The sequence below is a fragment of the Excalfactoria chinensis genome, chromosome 8 (genome assembly GCF_039878825.1).
Source record: "Excalfactoria chinensis isolate bCotChi1 chromosome 8, bCotChi1.hap2, whole genome shotgun sequence".
Taxonomy (NCBI): Eukaryota; Metazoa; Chordata; class Aves; order Galliformes; family Phasianidae; genus Excalfactoria; species Excalfactoria chinensis.
In genome coordinates, this window is record NC_092832.1 from 10,931,981 (window position 1) to 10,957,059 (window position 25,079).

General features: G+C 37.6%; 1 protein-coding gene across 6 annotated transcripts in view; it reads left to right on the forward strand.

The window, feature by feature from the left end:
- The window catches only part of FNBP1L (formin binding protein 1 like), a 48,463-nt gene extending 23,868 nt beyond the window's left edge, over positions 1–24,595 (forward strand). For 2 of the 6 annotated variants that reach the window (XM_072342695.1, XM_072342693.1), the window contains exons 3-16: positions 5,531–5,584; positions 6,892–7,039; positions 7,421–7,483; positions 8,591–8,695; positions 9,204–9,332; positions 11,028–11,174; positions 11,753–11,956; positions 14,174–14,332; positions 17,348–17,362; positions 19,290–19,399; positions 19,675–19,807; positions 20,106–20,200; positions 20,674–20,822; positions 21,195–21,373. In XM_072342695.1, the coding sequence (XP_072198796.1) occupies positions 5,531–5,584; positions 6,892–7,039; positions 7,421–7,483; positions 8,591–8,695; positions 9,204–9,332; positions 11,028–11,174; positions 11,753–11,956; positions 14,174–14,332; positions 17,348–17,362; positions 19,290–19,399; positions 19,675–19,807; positions 20,106–20,200; positions 20,674–20,822; positions 21,195–21,373 (1,690 nt within the window). Of the gene's footprint in view, positions 1–5,530; positions 5,585–6,891; positions 7,040–7,420; positions 7,484–8,590; positions 8,696–9,203; positions 9,333–11,027; positions 11,175–11,752; positions 11,957–14,173; positions 14,333–17,347; positions 17,363–19,289; positions 19,400–19,674; positions 19,808–20,105; positions 20,201–20,673; positions 20,823–21,194; positions 21,374–22,412 lie in introns of those variants that run through there. The other 4 variants (XM_072342694.1, XM_072342696.1, XM_072342700.1 and 1 more) reach the window with 4 other exon arrangements.
- Positions 24,596–25,079: the final 484 nt, after the last annotated feature.

A 25,079-nucleotide genomic window follows, 5' to 3' on the forward strand; every position in this document is an offset into this window, starting at 1 on the left:
TGGGATGACTTCTGTAATTGAATTCTCAGATGCTTCTTTTGATCAGCATTATTGCTGAAAAGCAGTGAGGTGAAATTCTATTTTATTTACTACCAGGTTATCACATAGAAAACACTTGTGAGGGTTTACCCCTTTTGGTTCTGCCCGAAGCATTCGGTCACTTGCAAAGTTGTAGGAGTTCCATACTTTTTAACGTTCGGTTACAGTGGTAACAGGGTTATTGGTGAATAAGATTTCTGAATTTGGTCAACTTTTTTTAATTGCTGGTTTAAGTAAATAGTGTTGGTTGTTCTTGAACTAGCAAAGCGTTTCTCTTTAAAATTGTAACCTTCCTAATTGATCTGAGCAAATGTATTTTTCATGGGTTTTGTTAGTTTTTTCTGCACACCATTAAGTGGTGTTTTTTCTAAGTAAGATATCAATATGTGCATCCATCTAGTCAAATTGAAAATTAGCTCCTGCATTTCTGTACGTAGAATCTTGGGGTGTGATTTAAAATGCGTGTAAGCTCAAACATGAATTTGGTGGCGTGAATGAAGACGTGTGTCCTTACGTGTTTGTTTCTCAGGTATCTTTCTTTGACTGAAGCTGAGAAATTAGGTGGATGATTATTTAAATATGGCTGTGGCAGGTTTTTTCTTCATGATTCCAAGCTTTGGAAACTCCAATTCTTATTTAGTCAAAAGCTTTTTCTTTTGACATGATGTTACTGAATCAAGTTCACTGTCATTCCTTTAACCCAATCTGTATGTTGATATGCACTCACAGAAACCTATTTGAAATCACTGCCCTACGTGTCCATGTGAAATGCCTTTAAGTTCTTACTGCACTTGAAAATTCATTTCTGAAGAAAGAATTGTAAGTTTGCTCACAGTCACTTGTAGGATGATGTAGTCACTGTAGAAGTTCGATATCAACAGGTGTCACAGCTATTACCTAGGCACAAATTGTGCCCTGTTGATCCTGCTGCACCCATTCTTTATATTCTGTTATTTGACTTAATAAAACTGAGTTTTGAGTTCATTAGCATGTTTCTGTATAAATGTACAAACGTAGACATCCTATGTACGTGCCTATAAATAATGTAAATGTATTAATTAGGTGTTTTTTGAAACTTCAGAATGCATGACTTAAAATGAGCAATGTAGTCCAGGCTGCTTTCTCAGTGGTGTTATCCTGTGGCCAACTTATACTGAGAAGAGAATTTGATAAAATTACAGGGTCTGCAAAGCCAAATGTTGTGCTGAATGAAATCTTCTTCTAGATGTGAGTCATTCAGGAGGTGAAAGAATTGTAGACTTTATTTCCTGAGTATTAAAGTGTTATCCCTCTGCACTTCCCTAAAGAAACACAGAGCAATTGATCCAATAGATATGGTTCAGTTCTGATGGTCTGCAATTACATTTGCCTTTTTCTTTTGAACCTGACAGTACTGTTGCTCCAATGTGTTACTTGCATTTTCTTCTTTGCTTAAAATTAAAGGAAAATTTGAAGGAAAATGAAGATTCTGCATTTATTTTGAATTAAATTATAAGATACCTATAATGCTGCCTTGGCCCAATATACTTGTGAGTTTGTTCTTTGGCCTTCGGATTAGATATAAAAAGAGGCACTCAAAGACTGTTTTATCCATTTTCTGGAAGGACTTGTGCTCTGAGAGAACCAGCTCGTGCTGTTTCTTCAGAGACCTTCATCATCTCCAACATGTCGACCAAAATTACTGGGTGGTATTAAAAATCCTACCTCAGTTGTTGAGTCTGGGTGTTGATCTGCTAAGGGGAGCTCATCAGAGACTGCTGCTCATTTTTGATCACTGCTAAACTTAGTGCGATATATACTCATGAGCAAGGGACAAAGTTATTCATATTCTATTGGTAGGTCTGTGTTTTGTCACCTAACAATTACAGCAGAATTAAATAGGACAACTTGGCAGAGTGACAAGAACTAGTTGATGAAGTAAGCGCTTGATTTCTTGTGGCTTTAAAACTCTTCTCTAATTTATCAACCAGTGCATAGGTATGTATATGTATTACTCAGTATGTTTTATATGTGCAGATATGTACATACATACGTACATATAGAAGTTAATCTGTGTGGTTGGGGGATCAGTACAAATCTGACTGTGAGTAGGGAGACGTTTGTAGTTTCTCCTGCTCCAAATCGGCTAGCCTTAGTTTAAGCTGAAACTTGGTCAGTTCAGCTGTTCTAGAAGAACGTGTTTATGTGAATCTGCTACTCTGGGGCAGGAATGGTCTTTAAAAACAAAGCAGGTGATTTGTACCCACTTATGATCTGGTTCTCTTGTGGAAGAGTCTGCAAACAGACAAACTAGGTTTCTTTCCAGTGAATCTGAATTGTGGGAAGTGCACCTATTCTGTAGATACTGGTGGGTGTTTAGCTCAGGGAAATTGGCTAGAATTGGACTGGACTAAAACCTCCAGAAACTGGTAGTGTGAGAGCTGAGCCCTTGGCACTGCTGTTTTGCTTTAGAGGTGTGCTTAAAGATGTAAACTACTCTAATTGCTGTTGTAGACATATGGGAAGGTTCCATGGTTTGGAGAAACTGGTCCAGAGCCATACTTGGCTCTATGTTTAGGTAAAGATAAGATCTTTCTAAATGCTGTTGTTCACTGGTAAAAGAAACAAAAACAAACACAACCCATTTTTGCTTCATTGTTCAAGTCAACGCTGCTTTTTCCTTTAGCTAGAAATTTTGCATTTGCTAGCCACTTTTTATTTATTAACTTTGGTGGTTGTACTTTGTATTGTTTATTGGACCTTGAAGCCCTTCTCTTTTGCAGCTTTAGCTCTGTTTGTGGTAGTGGATTTTATTTTATTTTTTGCTTTTTCAAGTGGCTTACTTTCTCTTTGTAACACCCCTGAAAATCCTCCTTGAAAAGACTTGCATGGTTGCTTAGCTACAGCTTTGTGTGCTTGGGATGTGGTTCACCTTCTGAATATTAATAAGGTGAATTTCAGGAGTTTGCCAGTCATTAATGAGCCCTGAGTAGCAATGCAGAAGTGTAAGGGAAAGTGAAACATGGGAAAGTTACTTAGCTAAGTTTATTAGATCACTGGGCTGTGAGTTTTTTTTTTTTTGATCTTTTGAATTTTACAATCAGAAATTGTCCCTTTATTCCTTACCAAGTAGGCAGTAGATTCTGATGATGGAGAAAAGAACAATCCTTGTTTTAACTCTAGTGAGAAAGTTGCTGCACAATTTGTAGATGCATTTTTAAAAGTCAGTGTTTATTCTTAGTGCACGAATGGATGTGCAGATGATGTGACGATCTTACTGTGGTTCTTTCTGGCCATAGCCTGAGTGTACAGAAGGAAACATGGGATACAAGCTTTCCCCTGACTCCCCAGCTCATATTTTGTTACGTACTTCATGTTTGAACATAGTCTCCCACTATACTTTAGAGATAGAGCCTGTACTTTAGAGATAGTGACTTCCAAATAACCTGATGGGAAATTGCACAAGGTTATTTTAGATGAAGGCAGGTCTAAAACTCATGTTTTAATGATGGAATGGCTCGTAGTTCATAGTGATGAAGTCACAGGCAGCCAGTGGGAACGGGATAGAAAACATACATGCAAGATTTTGTTTCATACAATATTCTGTAGTGTTGGAGATGCTGTTTGCTTTTTATCAGAGAATTTCAGAGGTTGGAAGAAATCTCTGGAGATCACCTAATCCAACCCTTCTGCTTGGCTGCTTCCAGGGGAAAGTATTTTGGTTTAGATTAGATTAGTAATGGATTTTGACTACTAATTAGGAATTACTCTAAGATGTCAAAGGCCAGTTGACTCCATTATTACTGGACAGACAGGTGGAAAAGTTATATTTAAAGGCCATTTAAAGTGCAACTGGTATAGCAGCTCTAAAAGTTGACGTTTTGTACCTGATTCCTTCCTTGGCTGGATGTGTAAAATAGTTGAATTGCACAATATTGTTCTTTTACACAAAGCTGAAGTTTGAATGAAGCATATTCCATGCCAACTAAAAAACCAGAACCAGTATTTGCATAACCCAGATTCATTGCTGAGGAACACACTTTGAAAATGCCTCCTTGACTGACTCAAAGTGGACTTTCTGCATCTTGAACTTTTTTTTAATGGGAGGTATGATTTTATTAGAGATGTATGGTAAAAATTGTCAGCATTCTGTTGCTTCTGTTTATGGGTTTAAAGCAAGTAATTGGCATGCCTTGTTTTATGGGAAGTTAATTCTCACTTTAAAAACACGTCGCGGTTAATTTAAAGGAGAGGTATCCATAATGGGCGATCTGTTCTACACTTTGAACCTTATTAGCTAGATTTTAGTGATCTGGTTCTTATATTTGGAAAATATGAGAAATTTTGTGAGGGTGAACATGGATCTTTATGTGCTGGTTTATTTAATTAGAGTAGTAAATCTCTTTAAATACAGTTTGCTCCAGCAATTGAAATGCTTTGTGATTCTTTATTACCTGTAAAGTAACACCCCTAGGGAAAGGAAAACTGTCATAAGGTTATAATTAATGCAAGTCTGATGTAGTTCTCATGTAATTGTAAAATGACAATTGAAAGTTGCTAGAAGAATTAATAGTGTCTTGGATTTCAAGAATTTTAAGAGAATTGCTGTGAGAAAAGTATTTTACATCAGGACAGAATTCTGTGCGTTAGAAAGTGTGCTCTCCGATGGTTAGAAGCAAAAGGTTGGCTCACAGAGAGATGAAAACTTGAAAAAAAGATGCTGCACGTTTTTCTCCTTCCCTCACATCCATCACAACTTGAAAACTGTATGGCTTAGTGTCACGTTCATCACAGGACTTGGGATGAGGTGTGCAGTGGTGTATTCTGTACATACTCTTTGTGCTCTAGGCTGGAGTAGATGTGGTTTGTCTGCTTAAGGGTTTGCATTGTATGTTAAACAGATAAGTTCCTGTTGGTGTTCTTGGCAATAATTGGGCTGTGATACAGTATAAAGCACTGGGTCCATAGATCCTCTTCTTGAGATTTTGTTACCCAAAGTCTAGTACTCACAAAACTGGTGGTAGGGCAAAATGTAACGTGCTTCTTTAAGAGGGAAGTTGCCTTGTGTTCTGGAAATACACTCATTGAAGATTGCGAGGTATTGTGGTTAAAACTACTGATCTGAATGTACATTCAAAACTTAGTTCAGGCATGGAGAAAACCTCCATGGGTTCATGATTATCAGTGTCCAAGATGTGTGTGATTAAACAGTGACCATGTATTTGCCTTTTTCTTATTTGTTAGCTTATTTTACATATACATATGAAAAACCTGTTAAATAAACAATACTTTATGTCTGGTCTCTGTGGATTAGACATTTTAAAATGCTTATAAAGTCAAAGTGGCCGAAATCTGGTGTTTCCAATGTCTTAAGTCTTGTGTTAGGTTAAGGGGACACAGATTCAAAAATGGTGTAACTGGAAAGGAATTATTTGTTCATGCACCTTGCTCTGCGTTCGTCTTGTCAAAACACCCTCTAAAATAACATCCTTTTGTTCTTCTTCCTTACTAGAAATCTGGTCAAGAAGTACTGTCCTAAACGTTCATCCAAAGATGAGGAACCCAGGTAAAAATGTGCGCCTAAAGTTCTGTGTATAAGAAATAAGGACTGCGGTGTGCTTTGTCCAACAGGAGTTTGTTCCAGGGTTTTTGTTGTTTGTTGGTTTGGACTTTTAATAGAAGAGCTGTGATTTCCCACTGGGCTGTGGTTTTTCCTAATGTGATAGTCTTCCCTGCAGCATAGTGAGGTGTTCAATTGTGAGTAAACTAAAATAGTAAATGAAAGTGCCTTGACCTTGGCAAGAAGAGCTTATGCCTCTTAAGCTTGCTGTCTTTCCCTGACTCCAGAGACAGAATAAGTCTGAATGATAAATAATCATAAAGTTGTTTGGCGTAAACTGCTCCTCTACAGTTATATGAAGAGGTGCTTGTTCTGCAGTCCTTATCCATTACCTTTTTTATTTAGAGAAGCGTAATACATTGTTTCCTTCAGAGATAAACATGAATGAAAGAATGTGGGCTGTTTCACATTGTGACCAGAGTACATGCTGTGCACAGAATACCTGGAAATCCACACTAGGATTTCCTCTTATCTCTTTTGACTCTGTTTAAAGATCCTGGGTTACAGGGAACAGGAAATCTGGTTCTAGGATGGTGTTTAAATTGCACAAAGCCAAGCCAATGGAGATGGAGGTATTCCACAGTTAAAGAGAGAAAGATGTATATTTTAATGTGGTGCCTGTTTTTTTTTTCTTTCTTCCCTTCCACACACATTTTCTACCCTTTGCCCCTCCTCTTCCCCCCTTTTTAGTGCCAGCCATAGTGGCACCTTACTTCCAGCCAAGAGGTGGGCAGGCACACAGGCAGCTGTCTTCAGAGCTGATAGCAAGCTTGTTCTGTAGATCATCCATCGGGATGCATATGAGTGGTATGATTGGCATGTTCCACCCTCAAGACTACCAAGTACATCATCTCTGCAACAAGTTCAGCCTCCAGGCCTAGGGACGTATGTATCCGTTCCCAATCTCAGGCCTCTCAGTTGGCAGCTTAGGAGATACCACTATACTACAGGGCTTTCCAGGTAGTATTCTTCTTCTTTCTTTTGCATCCACAAAAATCTATTTTCTTATAAAATGTATTTGAAGAGATGTTGCAACAAATAGTACATGCTAGGCTCAACGTAGGCTTTCCCAACTTTGGTTTGTTGTAATTCAATCAGCATTAAAACAAGGTTTATTGTAAAATATATCTGATGTTTCTTTTTAATTAGGAACACAAACTATCTTAAAGGAAATCTATTTAAAAAAAAGAAGCAAACTCAAAACTGTCTCACTTCTGGTATTTGTCTGTTTGTGTGTATGTGCTCTCTGCCAGGTTTACATCGTGTATTGCCTTTTTTAACATCCTTAATGAGCTGAATGACTATGCAGGACAACGCGAAGTAGTTGCAGAAGAAATGGGACACAGAGTCTATGGAGAATTAATGAGATACTCACATGATCTGAAAACTGAGAGAAAAATGGTAATTTCTATATCTTGATTTTATAATGGGATATGAAATCAGACATGCCTCTGAATGAACTGATGTATTTGTTTACCCCAATTCACGAACTTGGCAATAAGTAGGTTTCGTAATACATTCATATATGTTTAAAGCTGTTGTGGTACTTTTATGTACTGTTAACAGTTACTAAAACCTGAGGATGAAGATCTTGGGAGATTGCTTACTGGTAGCTTTTTTGCCAGTATAATTTTCTTTTTATGTGGTACTGTTCTTGCATATAGTGATGTCTTCAAAAGAGTACAGGTAACGTGCTAGAAGCGTGTAATAGTGTGCCAACAGAGCACAAACTAGGTAATGGTAACAGTACTGAATGTATGTAAATCAAACTTATTATTTTAGCATCTCCAGGAAGGACGAAAGGCTCAACAATATCTGGACATGTGCTGGAAGCAGATGGATAATGTGAGTTTGTGTTTTGTTTATTATTAATTAGGAAAAAAGACTCTGTAAGTGGAAATGTTAAAATCTTCCTTGCTTAGAATTTAACATTTAGCTACATCATTGAATGACCAGATCAGATTTAGCAACACTCAAACTGCATTCCAATGTGTTTGTAGTTAACTGCTAAAAAGAACATAAAAATCTCTCGTAAACAGCCAGTGTGTGCACATAAAGCCTTGGTGTTTATGCAGAGGAAAGGAATCTGGTTAAACAATGGGTACAGACTTGGGCGGCTTCTCACTGGGTTAGAGAGTAATTAGTAGGGATGATTTATGTCTGTGAAGGTGAAATCTTAAGTCGCTGTATTTGACTTGAGTCTGTAGTCTGCTGCTGTAGGCTGCTACCCTTTCAGAAGGCAGGATTAGACTTTTACGGAGAAATGCAGAAAGTATTTTTCTCTAGAATAAATCACAGACATTCCTTTTAAGGATTACAAGATGCAGATCAGGATGCTCACCGTGCACTCTGATCCTTTGCTCTTTCTGGATTTTTGAAATTTATCATCTTTGATCCAGATTGTTGTGAAGCAAAACTGGAAAGTTGAATTTCTGTTTTGTTGTTGTGAACTCAGATGATCGATGTCTTGGTTCAGTATCAGGTCAAGCAGTTTTAAGTCATGGTCAGATGATCAGAGTGGAAGCAGGTGTGGTATTTCAAGGTGCTGTTACCTTTTAGACAGATAATCCCCAGAGTTCACCACAAACCATCAAGTGTCTTCTGTGTGCTGTATTTTTGAGTGCAGAGTGAGCCCTTTAAAAGGGACGTGTTAACCTCAGTTGCCTGACTTTGCTGTAATGCAGAAGAGTAGTACTCAAACCATCTGCTACCTGTTCCTCTTTACAGTTACTGATTTCCCAACCTGCAACAGTTTTCCCCACAAGTTACTTTGAAAGCAGACAGAATTATTGAATGTCAGGTATACTAAATAATGTTAACAGTGTATTTACTTAAAGGCACCCAGGGAATTTAAGGTCTTAAAGGGAAGCTTTGATATTTAAAATTCAGAGTTGCTGTGCAAAATTAAAATGGGATGTAGCTGATGAAACAGTAAGTTTGTGGCTTTTGTAGAGTAAAAAGAAATTCGAGAGAGAATGCAGAGAGGCAGAGAAGGCGCAGCAAAGCTATGAAAGACTGGACAATGACACTAATGCGACAAAGGCTGATGTTGAAAAGGTAAGAGCAGTGCCATGTTTGTTTTATACTGTCTCTTTTTTATAAACATATTAGCTTTGTGCATTTATCATACTGGAACAGCATCCTTCATATAAAATTATGTATAAAATACGCTTGCTTATTGTGTGCAAAATCAAAGGGTAAAAATGTACATGGAGTGTGCTTCATTCTTGAGATGATGCTGAGTCAGTTTTCTTCCCTCAGTAGGCAAACTCACTGGGATCTGGTATTTTATAGTATGTATGTAGTCCAGTCTTATGGTTTTTGCATATGTATTTAAGCAGTGTGGCTAAGGGAGCTTAAATAACTTCTACTTGCTCTCTGTGTAACAAATCAGGTCTCTTGGCTGTCTGTATAAATTAAGGCTCACATTCCTTTTATTGTAAAGATCTATGTGTTGATGATGGCTTTGGTCGCTATTTTACATAATGGCAAAATTAATTATAATACTGCTGTGTATCACTGAAAAGCTCAAGATGTGTTTGACCCAACCACATTTTCTTACTAGGCTAAGCAGCAGTTAAACCTGCGTACACACATGGCTGATGAGAACAAAAATGAATATGCTGCACAACTACAGAATTTTAATGGCGAGCAACACAAACACTACTACATTGTCATTCCTCAGATTTACAAGGTAAAATAATGAAGTATGTGTGACTGGCGTTTTTTAAAGGGAAAGTAGAACTTAAAATGTCCAACTTCTCTTTTTCAGTACAATAGTAGATAATTTTATCAAGAAATGAACATAATATCATGCAGTTGACATTTATTAAAAGAGTTTCCATTTTCAGTAATTATGCTTAGAGTTGCACTGGAAATAACTTCATTTTCTATGAAGGTTTTATAAGATTTGAAATACCAATGGAACAGGACAGTTAAGATGAAATTTTGGACATCTGTATGAGAGCAAATGTTAAAGCAAATTCTAGCAAAGTTTGATCACTAGTTCTGTATTTGTTCATGCATTGACTCAGAGAGATGTAGGGAAGCACATAACTAATAGTGACAGTGTGGTTTAATGTGTCTCATGTAGCAGGTTTAGACTGGGTAGATCTGGAGGCAGAAGTGCTCCCCCACACCCAAGTGGTCATTGCTTGAACACTGTTAAAGGCAATGCACTGAACTCTCTGAAATATCACAGATGTGTGGAGTACATGGAGTGTGGAAGTGGAAGGAAAGTAAAAATGTTGAGTCCATTTGAAGGTGTATCAATTTCAGAATGCTTGATGGCTGATTGAGGAATTGTAAAATACTTTAAGTGGTAAGCAGTACTGTAGAATATCTGGCATTAACACCGATGGAATAATTGTAATGAAGTCCCAGGAGGAACAGTTTTGTCCCATTTTGCTAGTGTTGGAATGGCTTGTGTCTTCTAACAGTCTCCAGCATAAGCAGAAAGGCCGGCTCCTGCTTTCTCTTGGGACAACGTTTTCTCAACTATTTCCTTGCAAGTGAGGCGTTTAGCAGGTCTAAGGTTGTTGCTTTGTTTCACTGATGAAATTAGACACTACTTGAGATATCTGCCTTTGTTAGAATAGATACAGGAAAGATCCATCTTCTTAACCCGTTCTTGGTGACCTGTTTATGTATTTATTGCCTATTGTTTCCTTCTCTTCATTTGCCATGTTAATTTAGGTGAAAGGTTACAGTCTGTTATCTTACTAGTATTTCTCTTTAATTTGTTCTTTTCTGTTGTGTTCCTGTAGACTTTATTTTACAGATCTTCTATAATGGTAATCTTTTTTTTCTTTATTTTCTTGCACACTTGTGAAGGAAATGGTTTGTATTTGAAAGAGAAAGTTTAAATGCGTATGATTTTAATATTTTGAACCTTTCATATTTTTTGTTAACCGTAGGTATTTATTGGAGAGGATAAAAGTAAATGCAGAGCTAAAGACGATGAGATTTCAGTTGGATATAGCTACTAGCAGGGAGCTTGTTTGGAAGGGGGACAGTGAGGAGATACAGAAAGGAATAGAATTTCATCACTACAGTTCCCACTTTTGCCTGAACGTTTTTTATCAAGTAGGAGGCTGTCGGCACTTTGCACAGGCTTTAAAAATAAGCAATAAAAAGTTCAGTCCTCCAGACACTAAATAAAAAAATATTAAATTAAAAAATATAAACTCTTTGATTTCTGTTACGGGCATCTCCAGCCCGTGTCTGACAGGACCCCCTTTTTAAAAACTTAATTAGGCTGTTTTGTCAGGTAACTAAAAATACGGGGAAGGCGCAGAAATTCCATACTGCACTGTGCTGAGCACAGTAACTGCAGATGTCGGGATGAGGAAGAAACGTCCATAAGTGTTTATCTTTCTTCTGCTTGCAGCAACTTCAAGAAATGGATGAAAGGAGGACTATCAAACTTAGCGAGTGTTACAAAGGCTTTGCTGACTCTGAGCGCAAGGTTATTCCAATCATCTCTAAGTGTTTAGAGGGGATGATCCTTGCAGCAAAATCGGTTGATGAACATAGGGTAAGTAGAACTGAGCTACTTAGGAAATGCATATTAGAAACTGAATTGATATGTGGAGAGTGGGAGAGAAGAGGAAAATGACTTAATTGTGTGTATTTATATATGTTTTCAATTACTTGCCATAAGAGTGTTAGTCTAAATGATTGCTTCCTGTATTACTGGTATTTGTTCTCTCTCTTCATATTTTATTGTTTGGTCTGAAGATGTTTAACATCAAATATGATTTTGGACGTGTTTTTGCATATCCTGAAACATTCCAGTGTACCAGCATGGTTGATATCTTCTCTGGTACATGGCATTAAATGGGATGAAGTCTAAAAAGATGGAGTCTAATGTGGGTATAAACCATTGCCCTGCTTTAAATTAATGAGAACCTGGGAACTGTTTGCTGGGTTCTGCTGAGGGAAAAAAAAAGGAGCATACTTTACCTTCAGACCAAAAGCCTGCGTTCTGTGTCCTGTCTGTTTTCCACCCGTGCATCTGTGCACTGGAAGGGAAAGTTTATGTCGCTGTTTCTCTCTTCTGCTCTCTTGATGACTGCTTGATTTTCTTTTTAAACTCACTCATGTCCCGTTCAGGACTCCCAGCTAGTGATAGACTGCTTCAAATCTGGTTTTGAACCTCCTGGAGATTTTCCATTCGAAGACTACAGTCAGAATATTTACAGAACTATCTCTGATGGAACCATCAGTACACCAAAGCAGGAAGGAATGAGAATTGATTCAAAAACTACAGTGGGCAAAGCAAAAGGAAAGCTGTGGCTATTTGGAAAAAAACCAAAGGTAACAGTTCTGCAATTACTATTTGGAAAATTAGAATGTGACGATTCAGAGTACGTTGGGAATAGTTTGTTTTAATTCTCCTTGTCCTCCACTGTGTTTTGATGATGTACAATTTGAGTAAGGTTGGATGCTTTTATCATATTAAAAATGAGGTTTTCGTGGAAGGAAGTTTTGCTGTTCTAGTGATCTGTGTCCAGTCATGGTTTTTATTCGTTATTTGATGTTCTACGTAGGTTGAAATATAGTAAACAAAAGTAGCTTCCAACTTCTCTAATTTTTTTGAGTTGCTGTAAAAACCTTCTGTGATTTCATAGAAAAAGTGCTGATTTTGAATGTAAAATTAAGCAAAAGAAATGGAGGGGGTGTGTTCTGTGCTTTGGAATCAGGCAGGCTTCAGATCTCTCTTTAATTCTAAAAAAAATCACGTTTTATCTGTGTTTATCAACAGGAATAGTGCATTTCTTTAATTTAATGTGCTAGTTTTGAAAGCACTAAAACAGAGTAATTAGCTGATCAAACATACTGTTGAAGCTCCATGCAGGTGAATATCTCAGAGCAAATATAACTATGGCAAAGGTAAAAATACGCCCATGCTTAAGAAAAGCTTGAAAGCAGGTACATAGTTAAATTTTATGCTAGGATTTTAGCTAGTATTAGAGCATGTGGGTGAGTCTTTCTAATGATGCACTTGGTAGTTCGGTGAGATTGTTTTAATGCTCCAAATTGGTTTCTGCCACACTAGAAGGCCATTCGTACAACTTGTGAGGGCTGGGATTTATTTTCCAGTTGACAGTATTCCAAGCAGGCAGATCTTTGCAGAAAAGGTTCAGCTGATTCCTTTTCTCTTCCTCAATATGTGATGTGTAACTGCAGCTGTGTTAAAATGAAGACTGATTCTTTTCCCTTCATGCAGCATAATTAATGATTGATAGTAGTTCATCATTTCAGCATGTTACCACCTTTATTTGGCTGCAGTCAGCACTACCAGTTTGGTAATAAGCCCTCTGTCCAAGAATTTTGCATGTGTGCTCACGCACATACTTACTCCCTTCCACAGACAGGGACCATCTAAATGTGCTTCTGGTCTGGATGCTTACTGTAGATATTAGATACTCTGCAGCATGATGACAGCTGAAGGAAGCTGCCAGGACTGTTTCCCTGCTCCTTCTTTTCGCCACTTTGTTCACATCATAGAGGTGACTACGAGTGCTGCATCCCATTTCCTATATGGAATCACAGACACACAGATATGTGTAAATTCTACATATTCTTCCTTAAGTACCCGAAATAAATGGAAGATTATGTTCAGTTTTTATTTTTGGGCAGGAGGGGATTGATTATATCGGAATATGTTTGGGATTGTATATATTTTATATAAACAGTATGTTACTTTTAATATTTCCGATAAGAATATAAATGTGTAACATTATTAAAGTGTTTCAAAATATTAGCTAATAGAAAACCAAATTAAAAGTACTAACTTACTGTATTTGAGCTATTTGTGGTGGCATTTGGGCCTTCATTTAGCTTGAACTGTGGCTGGTTTTGACTTCTTTATGTATGCTTACCTATTTTTTGATGTTGTCAGACAGAAAAGCCTTTGGGAAAGGGAATGAATTGTGAAACAGTGAAAATGGAAAGATGGAAACAGGCAGAAGCAGCAAGAGCAGGGCAGGCAAACACACCATCAAGAGTTGTTAAAAAGGGGAGGAAGGAAGCAGGGCAGGTTCTAGCAATGGTGTTGGTTAGGGATGCCGTGCAGCCATTCTGCAAGTCCAGTTGATTACAGAGGTCTCACAGACCTCTTTCTTGGTCATTCTCCTTGTACATACTAGTTCTATTTCTAACTTACCTGGTCAGGTGCATCAAACTGTAGGGAAAAAATGTGAGCAGAGTTGCACAAATTTCCCGAATGACCGTAACTAAAGTTGGACAAAGCAGAGCTTCCTGCTCTAACAGAACAGAGAAACAGGTTTGGAATCTTTCTAACATCTTAGGAAAGTTGAGTCTAGAACTTTCTTAAGTACTCCTGTGTCTCTGGAGATTAATTTGTGACAGCAACCTTTTAAGACCCGCACAGCGGTAGCATAAAGGTGTCAGTGAAACGATAAAGGTGTTTGTGATAGATGGAAGTTTTGCTTTTATAAGACAGAATTTTCATTTTAAAATCACTTTGAACATTTGGCTTATTTGTTGCTTTCTTTATTTCCACATTAGCCACAGTCCCCACCCCTAACCCCTACTAGTTTATACACATCCAGTACTCCTAATGGGTCCCAGTATCCCATATTCTCCATTGAACCAGTGCATTATTGCATGAGTGACATAAAAACAGGGAAGCCCAGAATTCCTTCTTTCAGAAGCCTCAAAAGAGGGGTAAGTTGGATAAAAAGTTGAACTGCATGATGGGCTATGAACAGTGTGTTTGTGATGTGGCTTTTCTAATGCTCTTCACCCTCATTATAAGGCTTACTCTTTTCTAAGTAATACTGAGCTATAAGGTCACTTTTAGGATGCTGTGATGGTTGTTGGTTTGTGGGGTTTTTTCGTACTATACAGACCTCACCAACAGATTAAAACTAAAATAATACAAACACTTGTTAGAACATTCCATACGCTTGTGCCTAAAATAAAGGTGTTATAAAGAGGGTGCTCAGCATGTGTTTGATACCTTTTTTCATTGTTGTTCACATTCACAAATGTTTTCCTACCATCATATAACATATTTTTGCAGTACTACATCACAAGGTATAAATAATAACCATAAAAAAAGCTTACGGATCATCACTTTATTTGCTGACTTCTAATTAAGTAACTGTAGTTGATGTCCAGATAGAACTGAGACTGGAGGAGTTTGTTTTGTTTTGTGCAGCTCAGATGTTTGAGCACACAGTGCTCGCAGGTTCTGCAATCCTCATTTTCTGAAAAATTACCCTCTTAATGTCGTGATTAACAAATTGTTTTTCTTTGGCCAAGATACTTTGAGGTACTGAAAATTACAACCAAATGCTCCTTTCCGAGATTTCTCAGTTCATTTATCAATTATCAGTGGCACATTCTGCAAACAGAATTTGTGTGGAAGACAACAGAAGAGAATCGTTAAGTGGTTTCTTAGCAACACTTACAGTACAAGTGATAAATGTATCTGCGCTTTCCTGTTAGTTCAGTGAAATAGAGGCTGCCCAGTTTGTGTGTTTTAAGATGCGTAATGATCTTTATAAAGAGATAATTGGATGTATCTGATTATATTTAATTCATGATTTTCTTCTATTTGAAAACAAAATCAGCTTGCTCGCTCATGCGCATTAAGAATGGCTGGTTGTAACATGGAGATCAAAGTACAATGTAGTATTGCAGTAAAGTTAATGATTTAGAGGCTCCCTTGATATCATTCAGAAATGAGTTATACTTTAATGTACTTTCTTTAAATCACGTTGTGGCGTTTTATATCAGGCCCCCAAATATTCTGTAGGTAGTGATGAAGGGAAGTTTTCCTTTTATTTTCTGAATCGTGTTATCATCTGTTTTGGTTGTGAAGATTCCTTCCTTACCTACTCAGTGAGTAAATGAATTAAAGTTGCTGAAGTAGCAACGATCTTGATTAACTGCCACCTTTTTGTTTATCATTGGATACATCAAGTCCTCACAAACTGACACCTTATAATCTTCTTAGTTCTAGAATTTGTTACTGACGCAAAAGGTAATTTTCTAACAACTAAAAACAGCCCATGGAAAGCAAAACAGTGTTTGAGTTCTGTACTCTTAATAATTTATTGATCGTGTTGTAAAATGGAATGAACTTAACATAGAACAGTATTCTGTGACGTTACTAAGGATTGCTGCTGTCATCCAGTGTGGATTGCCTCAGTTATCCTGCAGTTATCAAATACTTCGAAATTTCTAAGCCTTCCAGATGAGTGTTTTGTTTTATGTAGTTTGAAATACCTTGCAAACATTTTAAGACATCGCATATTGAATGTCTTTAAATGTGCACTGTAATTTTAATACATGTAATGTCAGTGACCGCTTTTATCTTTGTAATACTTTCTGCTCAGTTCCTAATAGTTCCTAATACAAAGTGCTATGTTTTCCATGGTTTTGTGCCTGGAAATCTATGTCTGAGTAGTATTGACAGGCAGAACTTTCAAATTATATTGTAATGTGCTTTAAGATTTATCCATGAGTGAAGATCAGCTAATAAGCGTACCAGTTATGCTGGTTTTTATGCCCACGTGTCATTTGAAGCACTAGAGATCACAAAACCAAGCTGCTCTCTTTCTGTGCTTCACGCATGAGGATTTTTCCTGCCATCTGCTGTGCAGAGGATGTAGTGTACCACTCTATGCAAAATAAGCAGGCTAGGGGAAAAGTCTTAGGTATAGCCACGCCTCCTTGTCATTAATGTATTTATTCCATGCAGCTTATTATTTTTGAAATCTTAGCATTTCCATTTACTTACGGGGTCTTTCCTCAGTGCTGCTTGATCCACAAATGGTTGTGTTGTGAACAGTGATACGTAAACCTTGTTTTGCATTTTCTTGGGAGGCTCTTTGTAGAGAGAAAAAGTAGTTTATTCTGCAGCCATTTTATACCTGTAAACTTTGTTGAGGTTTCTGCCTTGGTATCCTTGCGAAGGACGTTCATTTTCTTTATTGCTAGTAATTCTAATCGCCAACAGTGATAACAATTGCTAAGGGTCATACAGAGGCAGGTGTCTGTTTGTCTCCTAAGTTGCTGAGCCATTCTCTGGAAAGGCTTGTAAAAAAAGGTCATGGAATGTTAAAGCAAAGCCCTGACACCTGTGATTCTGTTTATTTCCTTCTTCCAGATTGAATAAGTAAAACATTTTAGGGTAGCAATGCTGACCCAAATGTTTGTTTACAAAAAGTAAAATCATTAACTTGAAAAAGGTCAGTGTTTATTGTAGCTTCCTGTGATAATAAGGTGAAAATTACCCTTGTGAAGGTGATAGGAGTGGATTGCTGTAAATAAATGATTTGCATATGGCTGATCAGTCCTTCATCATCATCAGATTCTGCTGTTTTGTGCAGTGTTGGCTGTGTGCTGTTTCTTCTCCCACAATAAAAGCTTGTTAAGTGTATTATTTGAACACTCAAATCCAAAACTAAAGAAGTTGTTCTATAATTCTGTAAGTTAAACTACCTATTCTCATCTACTGATCTTTTTCAATCGGTTGTGCTTAACACAAAAGTGCATTCCTGATTATTGTCTTTTGCTGTTCTCGTGCTCGTAGTAGAATGTATTTTTATAGTTTGAAATATTAATATTTAATACTTTAAAGATACATTTTTAGGCATTAATCATCTTTGTAACTGGTCGTTACATGTGAGTAATTTCCCGTTTCTTTCTGTTTTCAAATGAACTGTGCAGTGGTCGGTGAAGATGGTAAGCCCGTGTGCTGATCTGTCTGCTGTACTTCTGCTAAGATAGCATGAAAGTAATCTCCTGAAAGTGTTTCCATATCATAACTGCTTTAAGTCAGGCACTGGAATACATCTTCCGACTTTCCACTCTCATACACAATCATGTTCTTAACCATCCACATGCTTAATGTGAGATAATGAGACTTGTGATCTGTCTGCAATTTAATCTGTGATTTTGGAATTGAAAGGTTGGCCAGTATTCATCAGCTGGTGGTGATGGAAATACTCAGTGCTTTCTCTGTTCCAGAAATACTTTTAAAGCAGCATAAAATAAGTATACAAAAGATTACAAGACTTGTTTGAAAGAGGAATAGTGAATATTGCACAACTCATGCATTGAATTTAACCTGGTGTTTACAGTGGAGATGATCTTTTATGTTCAGGAGTATTAGAAAGCTTTTTTATTAATGAAAAATACCCCTTAATTAATGCTGAAGCTTTGCTAAGTCACTAAAATTCACATGAATAACTGTGCTCCTCTGAATATTACTCACTGCTTTTAACTAAGTGACCTGTAAGGAACAGTGATACAAAGGGCATGATTACCTGCTTTTCTGTAGTGTGTCGAAGCACCTGAAAGCCTTTTTGCTTTCTCAGAACGAAACTGTTGCTTTGTTTTTGATACACCACGCTTTGATCCCTTTTTTTTTTTTTTTTTCCCCTTTAATGGAGTCACGTATTTCCATCTTAAAATAGAGAGATCAGGATGTTAGAAGTGGAGAAGAACCAAGAAGTTGAGGGGCAAGAAGATCCCCCATCTTATGTGGGGGAATCTACGACCTTGGAACTGCATCTGAACCTAAGGCTGCTTGTGTCAAAATCTTGACAGTTACGTTTGTCAGGCTGCTGCTTGTCAAAAGAAATGCTGTCCAGCTCATTTTACCACTGTGGAGGGTTTCTGTAATGGCAGGCAGGTTTTCTCGACCTAGAAATACTTGTAAGAAAGTATTGTAACTTTGGTATCAGTATGTGTACAGTATTGCTTTCTTAAAAAGCAGTAGAGGTGTCTCACACTCTGGGAGGAAAGCTGGCACATCAAATTCATGTGATAGCTAAAAATCTCCTCCCATGCTTTATTTCAGGCCAGTACTATCGCACTATTTATACTCTTAGCACAAGCTTGCAATCAGACCTTTGGGATAATCATAACAATACTTGGCCTTATGCTTAAAAAAAAAAAAAAAAAAAAAAAAATCATTTGAGAATTAGGAGGTTTTTTCCCTCCATTGAACTGTTCTTGTTTGTAATTAAGGAAGTTCCTTGGAATATATGAGCAAGTTTTGTTTGATCATATAAATTCTGCGCTTTGTGAACTGATTTTACTTGAGGTAAAATGTGTCAGAACATTAAGTCTAATTGAGATTCTTCTAATATGTTTTCTGGCAAGACTGATGAACTGCTGAAAGAAAACTAAAATAATGTTTGGAACAAAGGTCCAAATGACAGAGTTCTTCTTTTGACAGCATCCAAGTAGCCATTGAAAAACACAGCCCATGGAAACATTCTATTATATACATGCTGTTAGTACTATATACACATCTTAGATTCTTCTTCTGACTGAAATAAATGTTCAGCAGGTTTTGCTAAATCTGCACTGGGGCAGCGGCTAAAATAGGGAGTTTTGTGGCTCAGCTTTTTAGAATAATTAGTGCTTAATGTACAAATTATTAAAGGCAGCTGTTACAGAAGGTAGAAAGAACCATGAATGAGTGACTACAGGATAGCACCAAAACCACATTAATTCTGTTGTGCTCTTCTATAAAGAGCTTTGTGTCAAGTAGAGTTCTAAGAAGGTCCATCTTGCTTCCAGTGAACACCGTCCATGTGTGGGTATGTCAGTTCAGCTGTCTAGATGTGTGTTCCCTGTGTAATCCTGTTAATGTTTTCAGGGCCCTGCACTGGAAGATTTCAGCCACCTTCCTCCAGAACAACGACGCAAGAAACTTCAGCAGAGAATTGATGAACTCAACAGAGAACTACAGAAGGAAACCGACCAAAAGTGAGTGCATCATGGTTCTCTTTGTCTGTTTCAAGTCCTGTGCTGCAGCCAAAAACTTGAAAAATTAGGAGAGAATAAGCAATTCTAAGCTATTAAAAGCATTTTTAATCGATTATTTGCTATATGGAGATTCTGCTTCAGTACAGTATCTTTGCTTAGTATCCATGAACTCTAATCATGGGCTAAGATTTCAAACAAACATTATTTTTGCTTTAAGGAACCAGTACAGACATATATAATTTTTATAATTATTGTGGGGTTTTCTGTGTTGTTAGAGATGCCCTCATCAAGATGAGAGATGTTTATGAAAAAAATCCCCAGATGGGTGATCCAAGCAGTTTACAGCCAAAATTAGCTGAGACAATGAGCAACATGGACCGTCTTCGGATGGAAATACACAAGAATGAGGTTAGCATCGAGAACAATTTCTTATAAAATGTACATGAATGGTAATATCGTACTTCACCTTATGGGTTATGTATGTACCAGCCGTGAAACTACTTGATTAAACCAAATTCTCCCAGTATAACTTTCTGTGGGGTTGCTCTATTTTCAGGAATGTTAGTCTAGCTGGAATGCCTGTGTACTCTAGTGTAGGTACAAGATGTTGAGAAGAATTTATGAATGAATTTTATGAATTGTAGCTGCTGGTTTAGAATCAGCTTTTGTCTTGATACCAATGTTTGTTGTTTGTTTTTTCTTCCAGGCCTGGCTCTCTGAAGTTGAAGGAAAAGTAGCAGCCAGAACTGACAGACGACACAGCAGTGATATCAACCACCTTGTAACGCAGGGCAGAGAGAGGTTACTATTCTGTCTCTACTGCTTTTTTATGTCTATCAGTTTATCTCTCTGATAGTTAATAGAAGGTAATAGACTGCTCCTTATCCTCTGAAAGTTTATGCCCTTCCAGAGGATAATCTTACTAGTTCTAAATTCTGTAGGGCGCTGAAATCATCATGGTAATGTAGAAAAATGGAGAGCTGAACTGTAACACGTGCTCATAGTACCTTTTAATGCTGTCTTCTTGCATTATATTACACTGACCTGTTTTCCATGTTTTGCAAATACAGGTATGTCAGATTTCTTTGGTTTTGTAAGAGAATTTGGTCCAAGCCTTTGTTATTGGATCAAAACACTTTCAGAAGATCTCTTCCAGAACTGTTATCTCACCTTCCCAAAGAAATAGCCGTGGTCTTTCCTATGATGTGTGTATGTTCAGAGTTTCAGAGCTGAGAACTCTGAGAAATCCTCATGCTGCAATCATTGCATTACAGCCCTGAAGGGAGTTACACAGATGATGCAAATCAGGAAGTCCGAGGCCCACCACAGCAGCATGCACATCCAAATGAGTTTGACGATGAGTTTGAAGATGATGATCCATTACCAGCTATAGGGCACTGCAAAGCAATATATCCTTTTGATGGTAAGGTTAACAACATATATTGTGGCGTCACTTGACTGTAAGATAACTTGACTATAGGGTATGGATGTTTTGCTGCAGAGAAGACAGGTAAAATAATGCAAATTTTTATGAGCAGTTAGTTGCTTATAAGAGCAGTGGGAAGAAAAATAACTTTGATTCTTAAGCACTACTTCTGTGCTGTTTGAACGGAAAAGTCGGCACAGCTTTGGCAAATGTTCAGCTCTAGAGACTGGAGTAGGTTTTTTGTCTGTCAGCTTGTCTGACCATCTGTTTGCTTGCAGATTTTTGATACTTCCTGTTTATTTGTAATCTGGAAACTACATTCTGAGAACAAGACTTGAAATTCTGTCTTCTTTGCCTTCTTTTTCCCAGGTCATAATGAAGGCACTCTAGCAATGAAAGAAGGGGAAATTTTGTACATTATTGAGGAGGACAAAGGAGATGGGTGGACAAGAGCTCGAAGACAAAATGGAGAGGAAGGCTATGTACCAACATCTTATATAGATGTAACGCTAGAGAAAAACAGCAAAGGTGCAGTAACCTATATCTAACAGTAAATTGGCTACTTACAAGTGTACGTTCTCCAGGGAAAATAGTGGAAAAATAGTAAGTCGGGCAGGTTCGTGGAAAGTATTAGAATAACAGAAGTCAGGAATGGTCTATTGTTTGCAATGTGAATTTGCTGTAGCTTTTCTAGAGATAACAGCATTAAATTGGTCTGTAATTCTGGCTAATGCTTTCTGCTTTGTTTCACTGGTACAATGTATCTTGCTCTACAAAAGCACAAAATCCAGTTCAGCTATAAAATGGAGAAAGACCAGGATTCCTGCTTGTTCTGTAGGATACTTTGTCTTTATAGAGAACTGAAAAATTACTTAAGTTTTGAAGACGTCTAAGATAGACTGTTCACTTGCCTTACTTAAAACTGTATGCTTATACGAGTGTTTTATCCCCTACTAACTGAATTCAGTTACTGAAAATTATTAATTTCCTTCCTTAGCAAATACTTGGCATCTTTCACTTCTTAAACAGGAAGATCTTTTCTGAATCAAAAAGCTCAACAAAATTACTCAGGAAGAAACAGTATGATTAAAAAGGACAGAAGGTCCACTGACCTGCCTCTCCTTCCCTTTCTGTAGTTCTCATGTAGAATGTTGTGTATTGGACACAACTGCTTTGTTTTAACTATAAACACCTTGAACCAAAAACCCCCACCAACAACATAAGCCACACTTTAATAGTTCTTGGTGTTTTACTCAATTTTAACCTCCTTTGCTCCTGAAAAGGGAATGATTTTAGATTCTTAATCTGTGCCTGGAAGCTGTCTTTGAATTGTATCATGTTTAGTTTGAAATCAAGGGTTTTCTTAATTTAATTCCCCTCATTGTTAAATCACTGAGGCTTGGAAACTGTGATGCACTACTTGATTTCATCTAGAAACTATTGCTTGTGTTTCTAATGTGAATTTATGAGAGTAATACAAGGCTAGCTTATAGCCACTGAGAATGGCCTGTTAGAACTGAGCACGCTTCCCTGTCTTCTAAAGGCCTTCAGTAACTTTGTTCTTTTCTTTTTCCTCTTGGACTGCAGGTTCCTGAAGCGGGTTTCTGAGAAAATGGGCGAGATCTTGAAGGAGGTTACATGCAGCTGCTTGGGGCGGGGGGTGGGAGGGAGGTGTTAGACTGGGATGCCCATTGAACAAGGGGAAAAGCTAGTTGCATGAATGCATGCAGACATACATTTAGTCACTAACGTTCTTAGCATTTCCATACGTAATTAAGGATGTATTACAAATTCTTACATTTGTGCAGGAAATAGCATTCCATTACACGAGTAAAAAGGCAGCTCTTCCTAAAACTGCATTATTTTCATTGTCATAGATGGGCAGAGAGGCCCGGACTTTAATTTAGCTTGTGCTACATTCTGGTTAGTTTGGTTATACTCTTTCTGACTCGTTTTAAATAGCAGTCATTTAGAACCATGTCAGCTACCAGTCTGCTTGCACCACCTCCATGCTCGCCCTTAACCTCCTCTTGCATGCCTAGGACAGTCAGGCATGTCTGCATAACACTTGTTTGACATCATTGCTTCTCTTATTTTGTAACAAATCATTCTCTTTAAATTACCTTCAGTACTAGAGTTTCATCCAGTATCCATGTATGCTGCTATAACTTTTCCACTGCAACCATCATTACATTCCAGTTTTTAGCATAACTGGTAAGAGACCGTATTTATGTTATGTTGATTCGGGGAAATGATACATCCCAGCTCTAACCTACAATGCAGTCAAGAGCAACTTCTAGACCTGTGGTCCATCGTCAGCACTTCGGTAACCTACTGTCAGCACTGAAAACCTGGAACACCACCAGAGAGGTTCACCACTGCGAGCTAATGACTATTTCCAGAACCACTTGCCATTCTACCGCTGCCTTAAACTATAGTGCCTAAATCTGTTGTTGCCAACACTACCACTTACAGTATCTGACAAAGGGCTTTGCGTCTCAGCTCTTTCCACAGTGCTGCAGCTGCTGAGGTAGACATGGTAGGTGTTTTGTCGAGCTCTACTTTACAGGATACATGGTGCATCATGAATTTTATACATTGGGATGTGTATCTCTTACTTTGATTTTAATATTTTTAAAACTATTTTTATGGAAACTGTCTCTTAGTTTTTTGACTATGAAGTTCCATTTTTAATTACCGCAGTGCTAGTCCGTTTCTAGGTGATGCTTCATTGTATGGACCAGTTGAAATTTGAGTGATACTTCGTAATGATCTATGTGCACTTTTACTTGTAAACAATTGAAATTTGGATATGTTTATACGTGTAAATATAGTTGTCTGCAGTGCCCCTGTTGCTTACGTTGTCTTGCCTCCCATTTGTGGTTCTATTAATACATACATCATATCTGATCTATTAGGGTGATAAGAATTAGATTAGAGATTTTGGGTGGGGTGGGGGGCGGATATTTGCATCAAACAAAGCTTGTCAACCCAGCCAACTGCTGTTTGGGAAATAATAATCAAAACATCCTGTTTGTCCGGGGTCTGAAGCAATATTTGGATGCAGAAGTGCTGGATTCTTTTTCATTTCAGTGTTATTAGGAAGTGTATTACCAGTAAAACTGAATTTGAGTGACTTGTGTGGAGGTTTATTCATTTTATACCACTATTACACAGCTTGACCTAGTGTATGATGGGGGCTATTAAATGCTAAAGTTTAGATTTTTGGAGCTTGTATACAGGTTATTTATATTATAATGTGACAATACTCAATACTGACAAAACTATTTACGTAGGATTTTTGTTTTTTTAAATAGTACTTTTTTCATTTTAAAGCTAGAGGAAAGGAAGAAATGTGATCTGTGTACTTTCTGCTAACGGGCCTGTGGTTTGCCTGGCTAACAGCCGTGCAGGTCAGTAATAACACTTCCTGGGAAAGGACAAAACATTCTTTTTACACTACTGTTTGTTTTCCTCAAACCAGGATTTGCTTCCCTTGAAGGCAGGTTGCTTTCAGTTGGGATCGTGCAACTTGCAGGAGGGTTATTAAGCATAGGAAAAAAATGCATCTGTCCTTGCATAGCTAGTTACAAATCGCTTATTCTAAAATTCTGAATGTGAGTTGTCTAAAAGATTTGCCTTTTCCAGTAATTCTTAATCTTCTTTTTGTGCACATGTTGATTTCCTAAATGTTAAATGCTTTGTTTAAAGTTAGTGTTCTCTGTTGAGAATATTTTCATGGAATAAAAAATCTTTTCATGGTTAAAAAATTTGCTTCAACCTTTTTCTTAAGATGGACAGGGAGACTCGGCAGCGTGACGACGTAAACAGGAGCTCTGTTACCTTGCGGTGTGGTTGTAGAACCTCTGCAATGATTGTAGATGAAGAGGAAGTGATTGCTACCATCCTGGTATTGGTTGGTTTGCCTGTTTGCCTTCTTACCCTATTCGAGTACTTTGAATGCTGTAACATTCCACTCCAGAAATAGGCTTACTTACAGTGAACAAATGCAACTCTGTAACTACAGTTCTTGCCTAAGTCTTTATACCATCTCTGAGAATGCTTATACATCAGATCTGAACATGTACATGACAATATAGTATCTGCTGCTGAAGCATTCTTTGTATTAACACTGTGCACTGATTATCTATGAAAAGTACTGACAAGTAACTCTTCATCCAAGAGAAAAAATATAAGTAAAGTACAGCTTATCGTGGTCCACCTCGGAATGTGAAGTAAGTTTCAATATATACA